Source organism: Camelus dromedarius, chromosome 16, assembly GCF_036321535.1.
Source record: "Camelus dromedarius isolate mCamDro1 chromosome 16, mCamDro1.pat, whole genome shotgun sequence".
Classification (NCBI taxonomy): Eukaryota; Metazoa; Chordata; class Mammalia; order Artiodactyla; family Camelidae; genus Camelus; species Camelus dromedarius.
In genome coordinates, this window is record NC_087451.1 from 37,297,626 (window position 1) to 37,318,289 (window position 20,664).

At 47.8% G+C, this 20,664-nt stretch overlaps 1 protein-coding gene across 8 annotated transcripts in view; it reads right to left on the minus strand.

Annotated features, from left to right (window-relative positions):
• Positions 1-20,664, minus strand: part of ARSG (arylsulfatase G) — a 69,992-nt gene that overhangs the window by 20,893 nt on the left and 28,435 nt on the right. For 7 of the 8 annotated variants that reach the window (XR_010384573.1, XR_010384572.1, XM_064495625.1 and 4 more), the window contains 4 exons: positions 19,768-19,879; positions 16,862-16,999; positions 8,007-8,203; positions 6,944-7,024 (listed from right to left, as the gene is read on the minus strand). Coding sequence is in view for 6 of the 8 variants with exons in the window: in XM_064495625.1 (XP_064351695.1) it covers positions 6,944-7,024; positions 8,007-8,203; positions 16,862-16,999; positions 19,768-19,879 (528 nt within the window). In the remaining 2 variants the exon portion in view is untranslated. The remainder of the gene's footprint in view (positions 1-6,943; positions 7,025-8,006; positions 8,204-16,861; positions 17,000-19,767; positions 19,880-20,664) is intronic. The other variant, XM_010975971.3, reaches the window with a different exon arrangement.

Sequence of the window (20,664 nt, forward strand, 5' to 3'; positions counted from 1 at the left end):
GATCATAAATGTGACCCTATACGTCATCCTGAGTAAGAACAATAGATAAATCCCTAAATTAAAATAGGGACTTTTTAAATTTCAAAATCCGTTCGTTAGCTTAGATCAACCTTACAACTTTGATCAGTGGCACTGGCACATGAAAAGTGTCAGTGGCGTTTGGCTTTCCATCGGGGAAGGCACATCTCAGGGTCATGAGAATGCATTTCAATGCACTTGTGGTTAGTTATGACTCTAATTAAGGCAGAACCTCTTACTTAAAGCAATAAATATTTAGCCTCAGCAACCAAAATATAAACAGAACCATGATTCATGAATTTGCTTACTTGTTCTTCCCTGGCTACGGAAGTGAAACGGCATTCTGTGATGCATCAAGGAAAGGGCAGGCTGAGGAAGACTCACCACAGCCAACGCTTAGGAATAGTGGTCCCTCCCAGGAAGGACTCAAAGGCCATGTTTCTCTGAGTCAGAAAGGCAGCGATGCTCAGACAGAGGCTGGCAAACTTCTCCGTACAGGGAGCCGCCTGCAGGACCCCCCGGAGATTCTGATTTCCTAAGTCTTGGGTGGGGCTCTGATTCCAGGTCATTCTGACACCAATGGTCTGAGGACCAGAGTTTCAGAACCATTAGTCAGGTAGATGGGAGGACGCCTTTTCATTGTGAGGCCCTGGGCAGAATTCTTAGCATCCCTTGGTCTGAACCTCCTCAGCCATGAAGTGGGGAAGGGGGTGGAAATGACTGTACTGACCTCATGGGATTCTGGGGAACGTTCCCGTGAGCTAATGCATATAAAGTTCTCAGTCAGGTCCTCTCCCACAGTGCCTACCACGGAAGTGCCCAACACATGCAATCCAAAAAACCCACAGCAAAACAAAACCAAAAACGCAACAAAATTACCTACAGAGAGACAAGAGCAGAAGTTGCAAACTGGCAACCCATAGGCTAAACTCCGCCCCCTTGACAGTTTGGTTTGGCATAAATCATATTTTTTATGTGACTTTTTTTTAAAGCAGTCTAGTTTTATGTATTTGGGGTAGGGGGAGAGGGGAGGTAATTAGGTTTATTTATTTAATAATGGAGGTACTGGGGGTTGAACCCAGGACCTCATGCATGCTAGACATGCGCTCTACCACTGAGCTCTGCCCTCCCCCCAAACTAATTCTGAATGTCATTAGACAGAGCCCTCTCTCCAATTTACTAAATCCCTAATGCTGCCTGCAATGGACAAAAACAAACGTTTGTTCATTAATATTACCTGCCTGGCTCCCAAAAGCATTTATATTCGTAACTCGGATAGAAGAACAGGCCTGTTCTGAGCAGGGCACATTCTATAACCTTCTAAAGAAGCAGGGCTCATTTCTAAATATAAACACGTGCCTTTGCCAAGGATGCCCGCAGCCCACACACTAGTTTTCTAGAAACACAGGGCAGCCAGACCGCTGTCAGGACCGGGGACTCTGGCTGGCCTGGGGTGGCCATGAGTGTGGTGGTGGGGACACTGTAAGCCTGGTGGCCTGTGGCCCAGACAGAGACATAATTTCACTTCCACTGAGTCCCCATCGGTGGGCCCTGCCCCGAGCCTGGGCCAACAGCCAGCATCCCTGGTCCCTCACTCTTTCCCCCAGCCCCACCTCTGCCCCAAACTGGACAGAAGGCCCAGGATGTAGGGTCCGCTTCCCAGTGGGAAAGGTTATGCAACAAGCCGATAGCATCGAATTACAAACAACCAAGGTCTCCTAGAAGCTGAGGATGCCAAATTCAACACAATGTTTCCTCATCACCAAGGGGGAGGAAGGAACAGCTCTGTTCTTCAAATAAAACAAGAAAAGATTTTCCAGACAGAGGAGCAGTCAGTCAGGGGACAAACAAGGTGCTGGTTCTGTCCCGGATAGGAAGTAGGTCCGGAGTGGGGAAGGGAGGGACGGCTGCTCCGAGCAGGGCCTGCGCAGGGGCCGTGGGCTCGGGGTCACCGGTCGACCCGCACCTCGGACCCTCTTTGTTTGCAAGAAGGCAAGGCCCTCTGCGCTGCCCCCTGCCCCCCGGCTCAGTTTCTCCTCTGCCCTGCAGGGCGCACGCAAGCCAAGCCCAGTGGCACATCCTCACTCCCGGCACGGGGTAAAAAGATGACTCCAGGAGACGCTGCCTCATCCCATCAGCTGAGCAAAGCGGCTTGGCCAGGAAAGGAAAGAGAAGACAGGAGGGGGGCTCCGGGGGGCTCGGGTAACAGGGGAAGGCAGCACGTGGCCTGACATACTGGGCTGGCCGCGGGGAGAAAGAAGCAGGGCTCTGGGTACTGTTTGTCCTACTCTGTTGCGAAAACATTGACTGTCTTCTCTCTTTCATCTATTCTGGAGACTGGCCTCCTTTACAGCAGGATGTGCAGGCATCCCACTGACAAGGAACCTGAGTGAAGAAGAGCAGGTGGTCCAGAGGGACCACCAGCCTCATGACCCGAGCCCCCAGCCATGTCCCTTCCACACGGTGCTCTGCCTGGCCTCCCAGAGCCCCCAGCAGCATTCTGAGCAGAGAGGAGGAAGAAAGCTATAAAACAGTGGACAGGAAACAGGTTTAGAAAATGAGGAAGGAAAAGTTCGCCTTTAGGATCTCCTGCAAAAAGAGAGTAGCGTTCAGCCCCTACCCCGCCACCACAAATTCAAGTGCTGTGTCCCACGGATACCACATCCAGCCACAACATTTATGCAAGGCCTTGCCCCCAAAAGGGTGTAATTTTGAGATGAATAAAATCCAGCTTCAGAGCAAAGTTTCCCAAGCTAAGGACCAAAGCACTTGTGAAGTTGTCCATGTTGTTTAAGTTGCCCGTGTACTCTGTAGGAAAATCTTTCTCAGGGCACTTCTTCCAATTCTCTTTGTGGGGACCCCCCAGTTTGTTTTGGCTGAGAGTGAAGAAATGGAGTCTTAAGGGGTGAGGGGCAGGGGTTGAGGCTAAGCGCCAGGCTGAGTTCCCTCCATGCGATGTCTCAGCTGGTCCTCCCCACCGGTCCCCCGAGATGGGTCTCCAGAGACCCTCCGGAGGAGGAAGCCATACTGGAAGGGCAGGGGGCCACCAGGCACCAGTCCCCACGCTGAGTCGAGATTCAAGCCTCCAAAACCATCTTTCCACCTCTCCACTCTGCCTCCCATCAATCTAGAAAGGTTCAGACTGGAACAGGGGCTAACCAGATTTTCCTTGACAACCACGGGGTCCAACTTGTAAGACAGGATGTTCCAACTGGTTGAGCAGTCGATCGGGTAGAACAAAATGTGAGAAACAACAATCCCGTGTGTTAAGGAGTGAGCCAATGGTGGTCAAACCACGTGGCCCCCTCCATCACTGGCTGGCCTCAGGAAAGCCCTCCAACCTACTTGGCCTCAGTTTCCACATTTGGACAACAAGGCAATTGGAATAAAGATGGGGCCTCCCACCCTGGCATTGTTTGACTGTGGGGACAATCCTGGAGAGTCTGTCCCTCATTTATTTTTCATCTTTGGCTCAGTACAAATGAGTCTGGCACCTGCTCCTCTTCCTTCCCTCAGCCCCACGGACGGTAGAGAGGTCCTTTAAAATGGAACAATGTGTCAGGAGCAGAGGGCAACGCAGAGCTAGTGTTTAAAGTGTATGGGGATTTCTTTTGCAGTGATGAAGGCTTGGGGGGACCCAGCAGAGGCGACAGTGGCACAACACTGTGAATAGGCTGAATGCTACTGAATTGCACAGTTTAGCTTTATGCTCCATGAACCTCACCACCACTTAAAAAAATCAAATGCCACTCTCTTAAAAATCCTTCCACGATTCCACATTTCCTTAGAATCATGACTAAAAGAAAAGCCCTTCAAACGCTGATCCCGGCTTTCCCTGTCTCTCCACTCAATCTGCTTCCATGAGCTCCAGATGCACAGACAGCTGGACAGCCCCGCCTCTCTCTTCTTCCCACCCTCGCCCAGGCCATGCCAAACCCCGTCGCCAGCAAATCCCAGGCGGTCTCCTACTCATTCTTCCAAACTCACACCACTCAGGGATGCCTTCCTGTTCCCCTCCCAGGTGGGCGAGAAGCCCTGGTGCTCCCCTCATGGAGTTCTTACCCTGCTTTATAATCACCTGCTCGTGTGTTTGCCCCACGGCACTTTCTGCAATGATGAAAACATGCTAACCAGTATGGTAGCCACCAGCCACATGTGGCTTCTGAGCCCTTGAAGTATGGCTGGTATGACTAAGGAACTGAGTTCTAATTTAATTTTTATCTAAATAACCATGTGTGGCTAGTGCACGGTGTATCGGACAGCGTAGTTCAAATTTTAACCTGCATCCATATCGCCTAAAGGACTTGTTAAAACAGATTGCCAGGACTTAGCCCCAGAGCTTTTTTAATCCTTTCCAATTTTACTGAGTACAGTTGACAACCAGCCCTGTATCAGTTTAAGGTATGCAGCATAATGGTATCACCTACATACTTCATGAAATAATTATCACCGTAAGTTTCGTCAACATCCATCACCTCATAGAGACACAAAATGAAAGAAATAGAAAAATTTTTTTTTTCCTTGTGATGAGAACTCTTCGGATTTACTCTCAATAACTTTCACATATAACATACAGCAGTGTTAATCACATTTAGCACGACGTACATTGCATCCCTCGTACTTATTTATCTTATAACTTGAAGTTTGTACCTTCTGACCGCCTTCATCCAGTTCCCCTTCGCCCACTCCCACCTCTCGCCTCTGGTAGCCACAAATCTGATCTCTTCTTCTTTGAGTTTGTTTGCCTGTTTTTGAAGCATAATTGACCTGCAACACTATGTTAGCTCCTGGCGCATCACACAGTGATTCAGTATTTCTGTACATTTCAAAATGGCCACCACGGTAAGTCTAGTAACCACCTGTCACCACACAGAGAGATTACATAATTATTGACTATATTCCCCACACTGTGCATTCCATACCTGTAACTTATTTATTTTGTAGTAATTGGACTTTTTCACTTCTTAATCTCTCACTTATTTCTCTCCCTCCTCCACCACACCCCAACCCCTCCCCCAGCAACTACCTGTTTGTTCTCTGTATCTATGACTCTGTTTCTTTTTGGTTGTGTTTATTCAGTTGTTTCCTTTTTCAGATTCCACACATAAGTGAGATCATACAGTATTTGTCTTTCTCTGTCTGACTTATTTCACTTAGCGTAATACCCTGTAGGTCCATCCATGTTGCCACAAATGGCAAGATTTCATTCTTTTTATGGCTGAGTAATATTCCATTGTATCTTACATCTTCTTTATCCATTCATCTACTGATGGACACTTAGGTCACTTCTATATTTTGGCTATTGTAGATAATGCTGCAATGAACACACGGGTGCATGTATCTTTTCAAACCAGTACTTTCATTTTCTTCAGATAAATAGCCAGGAATGTAATTGCTGGATCATGTGGTAGTGCTATTTTTAATTTTTTGAGGTACTTCCATACTGTTTTCCTTGGTGGCTGCACCAATTTACATTCCCACCAACAGGGTTCCTTTTCCTCCACACCCTCTCCAGCATTTGCCATTTGTGTGACACCCTCACCAACACTTGCTATCCCCAGAGATTCTGATTTGGCAGGTCCAGGGTGAGGCCCTACCATCCACAGTGCTAACAAGCTCTCAGGTGGTATTAATGCATCTGGTCCTGGGACCACACCTGATAACCATGGGTCTAGATCCGAAAGTTCTAGACTTGAATGACTCTAGACTCATAAGGTCAAGCTGTGGATATTCTAAGTGGTTCTCAAAGTGTGGTCCCTGGACCAGCTGTATCAACATAACAGGAACTTGTTATAAATGCAACATCTCCATCGCCACCCTACACCTACTGGGTGCAGGATCCCCAGGGGACCATCCACAATTAAAGCCTGAGAAACACTGCTCTAGACAGTCATTCTTTTTTTTTTTTTTTAATGGAGGTACTGGGGATTGAACCCAGGACCTTGTGTATGCTAAGTACGTGCTCTGTCACTGAGCTATACCCTCCCCTCCTTAGTATTTCTTTAAATATATGTACCATAATTTCTTTGAGCACTCCTCTCTTGCTGGACACCTGGCTCATGTCCAACTATTTTTTTTTAAAAACCTACTGCAATGAGCATTCCTTTACATACATCATTGTACGCTTGGCTAATTATTTCCTTAAGACAGATCCTTAAAGGAGGAATTAATGCATCAATGGGCATGCATATTTTTCAAACCTTTGGTCCATATTGCCAAATCGTCCTCAGCATGACTGCTCTTCCAGAAAGTGGGGTCCTTGTGGGGAAACTTTCTCAGAGAAGATGGGTGCTGAGCTGGGGGCTGAAGGATGTTTAAACAGAGAAAGGCAGTATTGTGTCACGTCAAAAGATCACCAGCTTTAACTTAGGAGCAAGCCTAGCTCTGTCCTCCCAAACTGTGTGACTCTAGATGAGTTACTCAGCCTCTCTGAGCCTCTCCCCTTCTTCATCTGTAAATGGAGTTATCGCTACCTGCCTTTCACTAAGCTTTAGAGGTAATACATACAGAAACCTTGCATGGCTGTGCACTAAATATTTCTTGAATAAATGAGGTAAATTAACAGTTGGGTAGATGGAGGAATGACTCAAAGAAAAAATGAAAGAAAAGAAAGGAAGGAGGAAGTGCAAGAACATCAGGATGAAAGTAAAGGCAAGGCATATGTGTTGGAAGGTCCACGGACTGGCTCATCATGGGGAGAGCTGGTGCGCTGGGAGGAGAGGAGAGAAAGGGACGGTCCAGGCTGAACACGAACTTTCTCAGTCCCAATTTGTTTCTTCCCTGGAACCTGGGAGCTGGTGAGTAATCTGTCCCTACTTCACAATGATGCCCCAAGGCCCAGATATAAACTGGTCCCCCTAGAGGTGGAATCTCACGCCCACACTTGGGCTCAGCACCAGCCATGGGATGCCCCAACCCGAGCTACCTTGATGAGTTTGCCACGATCCAGTGAAGGGCCCCACGCTCCCTGCAAGCTCACACTTCTGAGCCCACGGGCCATTATCTCCTAGAAACCAAAAAAAGAAAAAAAAAAAAAAAGCAACATGTAGCGGTCAACAGGCAGCAGTCAACAGGCTAATGGATGCTTCAGCTAGTTCTCTTTCTCTCTGTCACCATGTCCCTGTGCCCAGCAGGGGACTGGAGAGAAAAAGGATTTGTGAAAACAAACATGACCCCTACCTTTGAAGAATTACCTTTTCTAGGGGACCTGCCTCTGATGGGCTTTCAGAGAGGTGGCTGGTCCCTGCCCCGAGCTACCCCTCGTTGAGGCTCCTGCCTTCCTACACAGTTTTAGGAATCTTGTTTCCCTTGTCATCGGCCCAGCAACCACTCACTGAGCACCTGTGATGCACCCAGGGCTTCATATACATTATCTCATCCTCCTCCAACGTGCTAAGGAGTAGCTCCGACTGTTAGCTCAATTCTGCAGACAAGGAAAGAGAGGTTTCACAAGGGTGAAGTAACCTTCCCAATAGTAGAGAATAGACTGAAACACAGGTGTCTCCTGCCCTCGTTCCAGACAGGGACCTGAGACCCACAATGCCTGTGTGGGCCCTTAAAACAGCTCACTAGCTCAGCTCCACTCAGAGAAAAGATGTGACCTGGTGACCGGTGGCAACCTCTGGGATGCGGGAGGATGCTGAAGGGGGAGTCTCAGAACTGCCCGAGGACTCTATAAGTTCACAGTGTCAAAGTCATTCATTAACAATTAAGAGCAATATCCAGATAACCCTAATCAATACCCAAGGGGCCAGCAGGGTACCTGTCCCCTCTGTGCCAGCCTTTCCAGGGGTTCCGCCTTGGTGGCCCCAATGGACAGGTGCTCAGCACGCAAGCTAATGAGGCCCCAAGTTCAAGGCCAGCCCCCTGGCCCCATTAAAGAGGATGACTTGCCCAGACTCTGCTCCTCTGGTTGGTAGGTGGGGGTGGTGAATGTGCAGGGTTATCCATTAGATCTCAGTTAGACTGGCTGGGTTTTACTTCTTCACCTGTAAACCAGAGGAATGTGTTGTTTTTCGCTGTGCGGTCAACTTTGTCCTTGATCTGGCCCACGAGGCTGTCCATCTCACGGAGACCTGCAGCGTATGGCCTTCGACCCCATGTTTCTGCTGAGAGCTGGGTCCTGGCTAAGGGCACGTGCATGTGGGCCAGGCCCACATAGAGCAGGAAGGGTCTTCCGCTGGTGCTGAAACGAGAGAGAGCCAAGAGGTAACCCTCCAGAAGGCACTCTGGCTGTTCCAGTGTCTCTGTGGCTCTCCCTGGCCCCAGGGAAAAACCCAGAACACCTTCTGCCTCATGTGCTCAGGACATACTCATCTGTCTACAATCTCCAGAGGAAATGTGGAGATAACCTGGTTAGCTAGTTAAAAACTGAGAGGAACTGTAATCATTGTCACTGTCCTTTCGCATTTACCGAGAGCTTTTAAGTGTGACTCACGCCGTCTAAATTCATCCTCATGAGAACCCACAAGTTCCCTTTTTCAGATGAAGCATCGGAGGCTCAGGGAGACTGAAAGACTTACTCAAGCTTTGTAAATGATCAAGTCTGGACTGAAACTCAGACCTGGCTGAGAGCAGAGCCCTGGCCCCTAACTGCTGCCTTCTAAAGTCCAATGCAAACATATTTTAAAATTTTATCTGCTATTTTGCAGCATCCAGGCCATCATGTCCACTCCCAGCCTTGGCCCTTCCTAGGAGATGAATGAATGACTCAAGTTGACCACAGGGAATTCCAAGGACAGAGCCGGGAACATCCAGATCAAGGTCCCGTTAGAGGCCAAGGCACCTGGCCGCCCCTCATCTAATCCTGCAGGTGCCCCGGGAGGCCTCTGGTTCCCGACTGCCCCCCACCCCACCCTTCACTCCCAGGCAAGAGACGGGATCAAGTGCAGCTTCAGATCCACAGCCTCTCCACTCCTGCAGCAGCAGGGACCCTCAGGGAGCCCCGTCCCACAGCCCACACTTATGGGGAGGGGGGTCTTTCCGAGGACACAGTCAGGGTGAGGGGAGACCTCAGGCAAGTTTGTACAGAGTCATAATAGAAGTGCGGGCTCTTTTTACACCAGTGCAGCCAGAGACTCGACTTTCACATTGACCCAAGAGTTCTTTGCTTCCTCTGATTTACACCATCTCACATCAAGCTCTCTGAGTCCTCAGCTCTGCGTGCAACCTCGCGCTGGACAGTCCCCTGCGTCCTGACTCCGAGGGTCCCCTGGTTGGAACGGTGCCTATACTCAGTTCTCTTTGATGGACAGAAAACCCAGGGTGCACGTCCCAGTGGGGGCCTCTCCTTCTCTACTTCAATCAGCAGTTTCTCTGCAGCGTTTCCGGAGTTGCTCTGTCCAATGCAGGAGTCACAAGTCACATGTGGTTATTTCGATTTCAATTCATGAAAATGAAACAAAACTAAGAGTTCGGTGCCTCACATGCCACACTGGGGATGAGGCTTGAAGACACGGTACCCAGAGTGGCCCGTTTCATAGAGGTAGGAAGTAGAATGGTGGTTGCCAGGGACTGAGAGGAACAGAAAATGGGGAGTTGGTGTTTAACGAGCACAGTTTCAGTTTGGGGTGATGAAAAAGTTCTGGATGGTGGTGATGGCTGCAGAACAATGTGAATGTACTTAAAAACATAGAATTGTATACACTTGAAAAGGTAAATTTTATGTTACGTGTAATTTTTTAATCTTTTTTGTTTGTTTCTTTTTTGGGTATTTTTGGTTTTTTATGTTTTGTATATTTTACATCTGTCTGTCTGTCTATCTATCTATCCATCCATCCAGTGTCTCAGTTGCCTTAGCTACATTTTAAATGCTAAGGCTAGTGGCTACCATGTTGGACAGCACAGAGAAAGAACATTTTCATCCCTGCAGAGAGCTCTACTGGGTGGTGCTGATTTAGAGTGTCTGTTGCCTGCTCATGTACAGTTGTGTAGGTTGCGTCCTGCACAAAGACAAGGACTCTCTCAGCTGAGAGAGTAAATCGGAGCTTAACTCCAGCCCACAATCCGCTGGCCGGGCACTCTGGCACAGATCAGCGCCTGCTCAGAGGGGACGCCTTTTTTCTAATCTGCAGAGAGACACCATGTTACATTCGCACACTGGGTGGAACTGGTTCAAATTTCAGGAATTCTGCAAGCCAGTTGTTAAAACACGGCCATCATTAAAAATTAAATGAAATCAACTTACAGTTAAACAAATGATATTAAAAACAGGTAATAAATGTGCACGACTCCTCATATCCTAATTATTTTTTACATTTTAGTACTATCTATGCCCCGGAGGTAATTTCACGGACACTGACCCTGTATGGTGGAAACAGCCTAAGATGGGGTGCCCCAGCACATCTCTCCCCAACCCCACATTCAGCAACATCTCACTGGCATCTTAAAATCAGCCACAGTGAGGATACTTTTTACACCACAGAATTGGGCAAATGGTACAAATCAGAGCTTTGTTTGTCAGAGTGTTGGTTGTTAAACATTGGTCAGCTCACCCCTACATATGGGCTGGGCGCATGGTCCCATCATCCACCCCTGTCCCACTCACCCTCAGCATATCCTCCAAACTCCCCGCCCAGTATCAAAATCCTGTTAGTACCCTGGGCCCGAGGCTGAATGAGCACCGTGATGGTGAGGGACGACAGTACGCACGGATGAAGAGGACAGGTGCCGGAGATCTGCATCCAGACCCCTGGAATTTTATTTCATGGTTCTGTCACCCTGGACAATCAACTTAACCTCTGTTGCCTATACAGTGGGGACAGTTATGCTGCCCCCCAATAAGCTGTGATCATTAATTAACTGCCCAACATAAGCAGTTAATAAACAGTAGCCTTCTTACTAACAAGTATGAATTTCACGAGCCAGCAGTCGTAAGGATCCATAGTACCCAGGGAAGTACCTCTTCCTCTGCATCCTGATGCCATGCTAGAATTCATAAATGTGGCATCTTGCAGAAACCACACAAACTAGCTCCCAGGGGGCATCGATCCCCCAAACCACCCCTTCATTATGCTCCTGTGCTGAACGGAAAATAAAGAGTAAATAAAGCAAATAAAGAGAACTGGTACTTAAAAAAAAAAAAAGCCAATGACACAAATGAACTTACTTACAAAACAGAAACAGATGCACAGACATAGAAAACAAACTTATGGTTACCAGAGGGGGAAGAGGGGAAGGGGTTTGGGATAAGCAGATACAAACTACTCTATACAAAACAGACCAATAACAAGGTCCCACTGTATATTACAGGGAACAGTATTCAATAGCTTTTAATAACCTATAATGAAAAAGAATCACTATGCCGGACACCAGAAACTAATACAACACTGTAAATCAACTACACCTCATTTTTCTAAAAAAGCCAATTACAGGGGGAGGGTATAGCTCAGTGGTAGAGTACATGCTTAGCATGCATGAGGTCCTTGGTTCCATCGCCAGTACCTCCGTTAAAAAAAAAGCCAACTATAAGACAGTATGATTTCATATATATATATTCACCAGGCTAGAAAAATATGACCAGATCTAACAAAAGGGGTTAAGCTATTAGAAGAAGTAAGATGCTCAAGGGGACATTCCAGGAGAGAGGATGGGGCAGGGCGTGGAAATGCATTAAGATTAAGACCCAGAGACAGCCAAGTCAGCAAATCACCTGATCTGAAACAGAAGATGGCCAGGGAGGGACACCGACCTCTCACCTCTTAGGAAATGTCCCCACAGGCTTCTGGCCAGAGAGAGCCAGGCCTGCAGGTGGAGGCGGGGCTTCCCTCAAACCAGGAGTGTTCACCTGCCCAGCTGGTTCCCGGCCCTCTCGGCTCCCCCTGCAGTGGTCCCTAGAGGTGAAAGGTCACGGAGTCTCTCTGAAATGGAAGGCTGCACAATTTTACCCAGCCCCCAGCATTTTACCATCCCCCTCTGGGCTTCAGCATTCCAGACATCTTCTCAAACCCAGACTTGATCTGTCAGTTTCCTATTTAAAAGCCCACTGGGCTCCATGCAGCCCACAAGATAGTCCAAACCCTGCAGCCCAGCATCCGTCTTCCCCGCTCCGAGGCTCCTTCTATGGTGCCAGCTTCCCAAGCATCTCACCTCCATCTGCCTCCTCTCCCAGACGTACCCTGCCTGGTTCCTTGCCTAAATACACTTAATCTGTTCTTAAGATCCAGCTCCCAAGCCATCAAGACTCCTCCTCTGCTCCTAGCTCACCAATAGCTTCCTCTTCCCTTCCCCCTCCCCCAGAGTATTGATCAAATCTGGATAATACAACCTACCTTCAAGTCAGCTTTTAACGTTATCTCCTTCTGCACTAGCCTGGGAGCTACTCAAAAGCCAGGACAGATAGAATGTTCCTTTGTATTCCTAGCACAACACCAGCCCATCTTTGAGGCCAGATCAAGTAACTCACTCATTTATTCACTCATTCAATGAACAGTCATTAAGCTCCAACCAGGCTCCCCCCAGGCACTAGGGATAGAGCTGTAGGCACTAAGATTAGGATGGGACAACTAAGCTGATTTCCATGATCAGCATTATTTCCACACCCTTGGAGCTTCACAACGAACTGGAAACAGGTGAGAGAAAAATCCAACTAAAAATTAATCAGACACAACCTAAATATCCATTGACAGATGACTGGATAAAGAAGCTGTGGTATATGTATATATATGCACATATACACACAGCAACAGAGCTCAGTTAAATGCAACTGCAAGTAGGTTACTGTAAGGTCTTTAAGATAAAATTTCTTCTTGTCAGTTTTTCTTAATATAAGTGCCTGTTTGGCTTTACCTGTTACTTTTGTTAAATAAAGTTTGTATGTTGCACTAAAAAAAAGATACATATGTACGGATATGTGTATATATATCTCTCTGTACTATGGAATACTACTCAGCCATAAAAAAGAATAAAATAATGCCATTTGCAGCAACATGGATGGACTTGGAGATTGTCATTCTAAGTGAAATAAGCCAGAAAGAGAAAGAAAAATACCCTATGATATCACTCATGTGGAATCTAAAAAAAGAAAAAAGACACTAATGAATTCATCTACAAAACAAACAGACTCACAGACATAGTAAACAATCTTATGGTTACCAGGGGGAAAGGGGGTGGGAAGGGATAAATTGGGAGTTTGAGATTTGCAAATATTAGCTAATACATATAAAATAGATAAACAGATTTCTTCTGTATAGCACAGGGAACTATATTCAATATCTGGTAGTAACCTATAATGAAAAAGAATATGAAAATGAATATTTGTATGTATGTGTATGACTGAAACATTATGCTGCACCCCAGAAATTGACACCTTGTAAACTGACTATACTTCAATTTAAAAAAATTAATCAGATGATCATTACAGATTTAGCAGCGATGATGGAGGAAAAGTACAAGCTGCTGTGAAAGGATGTAACAGGGGAACCGAATTAAGTGTGGGGTGAGGGGGAGAGGGGAGAGATCTCTGAGACCAGGAGACCTGAAGGACGAGGGGTTCCAGGTGGGCGATGCGCAGTAGGCACTCAAGGTGGACAGAACAGCAGGAGGAAGGCCTTAGTCCCATCACCTAGTGAAGCACGAGTTGGTCATTTCCTCATCGGCTATTCATCTGAACATTCAAACAGAAAGAAGCGAGAAGTGGCTAGGAGGTGAGAATGGTCTATAGGCTGAACCCGGAGCCCTGACGTAGGTGGCAGTCGGTGTGTTAGGTGGGAGACAGGTGGGGGTGGAGATAAGGAGGGGGAGACTTGGACCAGCATGGGGAGAGCAGTGCAGGGGCCGGTCCAGCCCAGCAGAAGAAGGCATTGAGCCTTTGATGCAGGTCCTAGGATGCAGCCCAGGAAGGCGGGGGCTTCTCTGTGTCTGTGCCTCTCTAGGCCCTGGTTCAGAATGACACCCACCCTGGAACAGTGACCACACACTCTGATTTCAAACACCCTCAACTACTCCTCACCCCTGTGCCCCATCCCCTCGGCCTCACCAGGCCCCGTTTCCCCAGTTTAGGTTCAGTGCACGAGACCCTGTAAGGAGCAGAGGACTAGCTCGCTCCTTGACCCAGTAGCCCATGCCATCTGCTCTCTCTTTCTTTTTTTGCGGGGGGGGGGGGGCAATTTGGAGCTTTGCCTGCTGTTTAAAAAACTCAAATCTAGAATTCACTTTCAGGCTGGGTGGAGGGAGAAAATGAGAGTTCAAGATTTACAGATACTAACTGCTGCATATAAAATAGATGAACAGCAAGGACCTACCGTACAGCACAGGGAACTATATTCAATACCTTGCAACAGCCTATAATGAAAAAGAATATGAAAAGGAATATATATATAATATATTTTTATATATATAACTGAAACACTATGCTGCACACCAGAAATTAATACAACATGGTCAACTGAATATACCTGAATAAATAAAGGGGGAAAAAAAGAAGAATTAGCTTTCAGCATTGCTGCTAGGCTTGGGGTTTAAATTCAAGTAAAGACCCAAGGAAGAACGTTCAACGAAGTCTTAGGGTGGGACCCTCACTGAGCGGGAACAGAAAACCAGACTTCAGGGACCCCCGGTAGTTCTGACAAACAGGTCCAGGTAGGGTCGGAGGTCACGGAGGAGAAGAGAGTACAAATCTGGGGACTTTTCTGCTGACACTTCAAAAATCATGGGTGAACTGTCAAGGCAGATCCTAAAGAAATCAGCAGGCCTGAGGATTATTTTCCGTCAAGTTAAAAGCCAACAGGATTCATGTGACTTTTCACTCAATAAGTAACTTCACAAATTAACAAACCCTTCACCACTTTCCTATGATAAAGAGTTTTGTTGGTTGATTGGTTTGTCTTTGCGCTGGTTAATTCACTGGTCGATGAACAGCCCCATGTCCACTTCAGAGCGTTAATCAGTCCCCAGCCGGCGCACCCCCCCCCCACCAGAACACTGTGCTTTCACCGCAAAAGGAGGCACGGACTGTCCCCATCAGCCACGAAGCACCCACCTGTCACAGGGCACAGGGGCCTGACGCCGTCTCCAAGCTCCCGGGAGCGGATAAGTGCTCAACAGCCCCAGATGGGAGAAGGAGCTTTCCCCTTTTCATATCCACCATTTGAAAAAATAAAAAACAAATGAAGTGTTTCTCAGAAAGCCCTGAAAAACTGGTAAGATGCAGTCTCCAAAGCCCTAAGGGACTGCTCTCAGAATTTAGGCTGTAAACAGGTTTTGTTATCAAGAAAACATCATAAAGAGATCTGCATTGCTGCCTCCACCCTCCCAGCTGCCCTTCTCTCTAACGAAGTCCCAGCGCGGTTCAGGGGTTTGGGGGTTCTCTCACATTCCAGGAGCTGGTGAGATCAGTCATCCGAAGGTGGAATCTATTTTTAATTCTGCACAAGTGGACAGGTGTGCAGCACGTTTTTTCTTGCCCACTTAGGCAAAGGCTGTGGAAAATACCAAGGGACCTACTAGAAACTGCTCCCCAGCCCTCGAAGGGGTTGCAATCTTGGGAGAAAGCTGAGACAGCACACGTGGGCTCAACAGAGGACAGCACGGGGCGGCTGTGAAGAGTCGAGACCCGGCTGAGGGGGCGGCGTGGGGTGGCTGTAGGTGTGTGCACGTGTGCCTGTACCCCACCGTCGGTGCACCACAAGGTCAGGGTGCATTACTTGGGAGCTGTCTGTTGTTTCACACAATCTATTCTCTGTCCTGACCAGGGAGGCTGTAAACCAGAAGCCCTCACACATACACACATACGCAGCTTGCTAGAGACCCACTGTGGCACAGGTCTGGGTTTTTTGCTTTTTTTGTTATTTTTAATGAGTAGTTTCTAACTTTTAAAGATTAGGAGATTTGCCAACTGCCAGGTATCCCATCTTTCTTGAGAAATGGAAAGATCTGACAATCCAGGCTCCCATTTCCACAGAGAAGCAGCGGGCAGTGAGAGTTAGATGGCACACGTGCTTTCAAGTTCACCACAATCTCCACCACTCCCTAATGCCTCACATTCAGCCTGCTTCCCTCTTTAGGTTACCTGAGCCCTGGAGATGCTGGAATTTGTAACCCCTGCGTGTCACACTGAATCTAACCTCTGGAATCTTTGAGTGTTGCCTTATGTGGAAAAAGGGACTTTGCGGGTGCAATTAAGTTAAGGGTCTTGAGATAAGGAAATTACCTTGGATTTTCCTAGTAGACCCTCAGTGTAATCACAAACACCCTTATAAGAAGGAGGTGGAATAAGATTTGACTACAAAAGAGGAGAAGGCAAGGGGACCACAGAAGCAGAGATCAGGACGACGTGGCCAAAGCCAAGGAATGCCAGCAGCCCTGAAGTTGCACAAGACAAGAAACCATTCTCCCCTGGAGCCTCGAGAAGGAAACAGCCCTGCTGAAACCTTGATTTTGGCCCCATAAGACTCATTTCAGATGTCCAGCCCCCAGATCCGTAGGAGAATAAATTGCTATTGTTTTAGCCAATTAAGTTGGTGGTAAGTTTGTTACAGCAGCAATAAGAAATGGACATACCCTGCCAACTAAAGAACTCCACAAATGCCCGGAGTGCCCAGCATACAGCAGGCAGGCTCTACCCCCAGGCAGGTTATACACCCATAGGAGAAGGCAGAATAATAATGATGATAGAGCATGGCCTGAGCAGGGATACGGGGAAGCTCCCAAGGACTTTGGGAACATACCTGAGGCACTTCTAACCCAGGCTGTGAGATTCCAGGGCAGACTGTTTTCCAGTTTTACTACACATGCATCCATCTCTGCGGGGCAATGGAACTCCGTCGTGGCTCTGAGCAGTGCGGGCCCAGGGGACATGGTGGGTGGGAGTGGGGACCAGCACCGGGGACGCCAGGGCACTCCTCACCTTGCGTGCTGGATGAACTGGGTAGCTTTCTCGGCATACTTCTGTGCCAGGCTGCTCAAGTTCACGGGCTGCTCCACGATGTTGAGGTTTTCATACAGAGGAAGGGCCACGTCAGAGTAACAGTCCCGCTCAAGGTTCCTGTGTGGAAACCACAGATGGTAGAGTATTCATTCCCACGACCTAAGTAGTCATAGAGTCGAGCGAGATGCTTTAATGCAGTGATGCACATGAATACAAAACACTTAATAGTCTGGCCCCAGATGGTTTTTGCAGCCTGCCGCTTCCTCCCAGTGTAAAACCAGTATGAGACCTCCTTGCATTCCCTTTCTGTAGATGTATTGATCCTTCGACAAGCCTGGCCTCTCTGTAAAACTCACCAAGACTTCCGTGAGCTAGGGACAGGGGGACTCCCATTTCTTGAGGGGAGAAACTGAGGTCTAAACAAACTAAATTACTCAAGCAGAGTCCCAGAGCCAATCAGCAGCCCTGGCTCTTTCTATGGACCCCCCGAAATCATGGCTTCTGGCTGTTGGGGGCAACGCTTGGTATTTTCCCAAGTCAACAGCCAGGACTTCCCACGTCACGACGTCTGACAATATGACAGATGGTTAGCAACGGTTTTTTTTTAATTTTTAAATTTTTCATTTTTTCATTAATTATGTATTTGTTTTCCATCTTTTGGGGGGGGGTCATTAGGTTTACTTATTTATTTTTTAATGCAGGTACTGGGGATTGAACTCAGGACCTCAGGCATGCTACGCACGCACTCCACCTCCGAGCTGTAGACCCTTGCCCCCTGGAAACAACTTTTGAATTTCAAACCACGTTTGGAGAATTTGGAGAAACTTTAGCAATTAGGAAAAGTGGTGGGGGTCAAACCAATTCTATCTCTTGGAAAAAACCGAACCCAGCCTTTGGTCTCACTGATGGGAAGGAATCTGATACATGCACGGCCCAGCAAAGAGGCCAGGTCATGACTCTGGCCATGATTTGGGGCAGCTCAAGCCCTCAGAGCTTGACAGTCCTGAGCGAAAGTGCGGGGTTGCCTGTGCCCCCTTTCCGGGGGTCTGGGGAGGACTAAAGGAGGTAAGGAACGGTTAGTGTTTGCACACTGCTCAATAGAGTAGCAACACAATAAAAACTCAAGCCCTCCATCCTGGTGGCCACAGAGGACCAGGGGAGAAGCTGAGAATGATGGAGAGTAAAGGGGGGCCACGGGAGGCCCAGGCAGAGGAACTGTCCTCCCGGTGCAGGGAAGGGCTTGGGAAGAAATGAAAGTTCCTCGCCACAAATCTATGTGCACACGCACCACTCCAGAAGCTTAAGAGGAAGGTCAGACTATGGTAAATAATCAACCAAAGACTACGATTTTTTTTAAAAGACAGAAAAAAAAAAAAAGAGCACTGTCTCGGGCATCACAATGCTAATCTCATCATTTGTGTCCAATTTTTCAGCTTTTGATGGTCTCGCCCCATCTCCACCATCCTTTACACCCTTGCCCTATTCCTCTCTCGGCCAATGCTTTTCTTCTGTTTGGCTGAACACAGATTGAAAAGGAACTGGCTGGTGTAGGTCACACCATGATATGGCCAGTCGTGCCCCAGGTGTGACCCCCAGGCCACAGGCGGTCAGAAGGGCAGTGAGATGTCCTGTAGCATCGCTTCTCACACTGCAGCGTGCTCTGCATCACCTGGGCACGTTGTGAAAAGGCAGAACTCGGGGTGGGGTCTGAACACCTGCACTGCTAACAAGCACCCAGAAGACACCCATGCTGCTGGTCCTGCGACCACACTCTTGAGTCGTTAGGATGGAGAGGATACAGGCTCTGGACTGAGAGAGACCCAGACCAGAATCTTCATCCCCCACTCTACCCCAGCGTGACCCGTGGAACCAGGGGAGCTTCCTTCCCTGTACAATCAGGATAAACACTCGCCTCGCTTGGTGGTCACATGGGTCACAGATAAGTATGCAGAGTGCTTGGAACGTAACAATTCCTCAATAAATGGTTGTTATTATTATACTAACTATTGTGTTATTAATAAGCCACCTGAGACTCATTTCCCCCCGGTGGCTGCAACCTTAAAAATAACCATAGCGTACGGTCTGAACAAGCAGAGGGCTGGGTTTACGTTGCTTTACTATCCGAATAAGGTTTATTACCTTTTCTGATAATAACTGTATTGCGTGCTCATTACAGAACGTTTGCAAAATACAACAAGAAAGGAAAAAAAAAAAAAAAAGAAAATTCCTTAATCCCTCAACCAGAGTGTGTGAACAATGGTTACCATTCTGGCCTATTTCCTTTAGGGCTCCTGGAGGTGTAAATACAGAGGTAGTTAAGATCACACTGTCGATGACTTGCTTCCTGCCTTTTTCACTTACTATTCTATTGTGAGCATTTTCCCATTTCACTGAATATGTTTTTAAAACATCCTGTTTAGTGCCTGCATGACATTCCAACGTCAGAATGCTGCCTTATTTGTTTGAGTGGGGCGGGTGGGGGGCGGGTGATGCTTGTACGGAGCTCTGGGTACCTTTTCTCGCTCTCTGTACAGATCTCCCACCCTATGTCCACTGTCTGGGCCAGGTGAGTGGTCCAGGAGCAAAGCCAGCAGGTAGAGGAGGAAGGAGGCCACCTGCATGAGGCCTTCAGGTTCTCCCCGGCTCAGCTAAACAGTCCAAGGAGCCTGGAAAGTTCCAATAAAAAATTTTGTTTGCTTCATCTTCACCAGAAGTTTTCTTGCACTCCATGCCCATAATGCGTTTAAATTCGCACTCGAGGTACTCAACCTTTCCTGCTGTCTTTGCTCTCCCTTGTCAGCCTCTCTCATTGACTCCTGAAGGATCACACCCTCCAGATCTCTCCTTGCTCTGGAGCCCATAGTCAGTGCCTTGGATTGGATTACCTTGATGGCCTGTCGCCCCGTGGACACGCTGGACAGGGAGGGTGGTTGTAGCCGGGGGTGTCAGTGCAGCCCATATCATGGCTGTACGGGATTCCAAAGTAGTAATCAAAGCCTGGAAGAGAAGCCACGAGTTAGGCTTCTGCTGTATGAGTCGGCATTCTTACACCCAGAAATTTAATTTTCCACGATTTAATTCAGCAGTAATATGGAGAACGTAATTAAAAGGGGATTTGATTAATATCCCTTTGTAGTATGCAAAGAAAACACATTGCTGGGTTCTGGCTGCAAGACTAGATTTGCAAAACATCTTGGGATTAGCGTTAACCCAGACTGGAGGGAGGGGGTGGATTATCGAACCCTTACCATCCACAGTGCGCAGGACTCTCTGAGGGATAAAAGAGTAAATCCTGCCCTCAAGATACTTCCCACCTGAAGGGGAGATAAGCTATAGAGATTTAATTATAAGAGACAGATTATCAGTAAGCCAGCAAGGGAGATCAGAGGCAGAAGTCACCCCTGGGTGCTGTGGGTGGGATGGGGTTGGGATGGGATTCTCAAAATGCTCCTTGACAGAGATGCTACTTCAGCCAAACTCAGAAGGCTGTGGGGTTGGGCTTGGGAGGATGATTGGTGGGGGTGGGGGGGGGTGTGGTGAGGAGGTCAAACTGAGACCTGAAAAATCTCCTATTCACTTTTTTTTCTGAGACCCTCCCTCATCCTCTCCTCTCCAACCCAAGTTTTAATCTGAAGTTTCCCACAGAAGTTCCCCTGCTCCTCCCTGAGTCCCTGCTTCGGTGAACCCGTAAGATGATTTTTACTTCTTACCATGCTGGACCTCATGGGGGCCAGATGTTCCCTGACACGTGAAGAACTGGTTCAAGGGAAACATGGATGGGC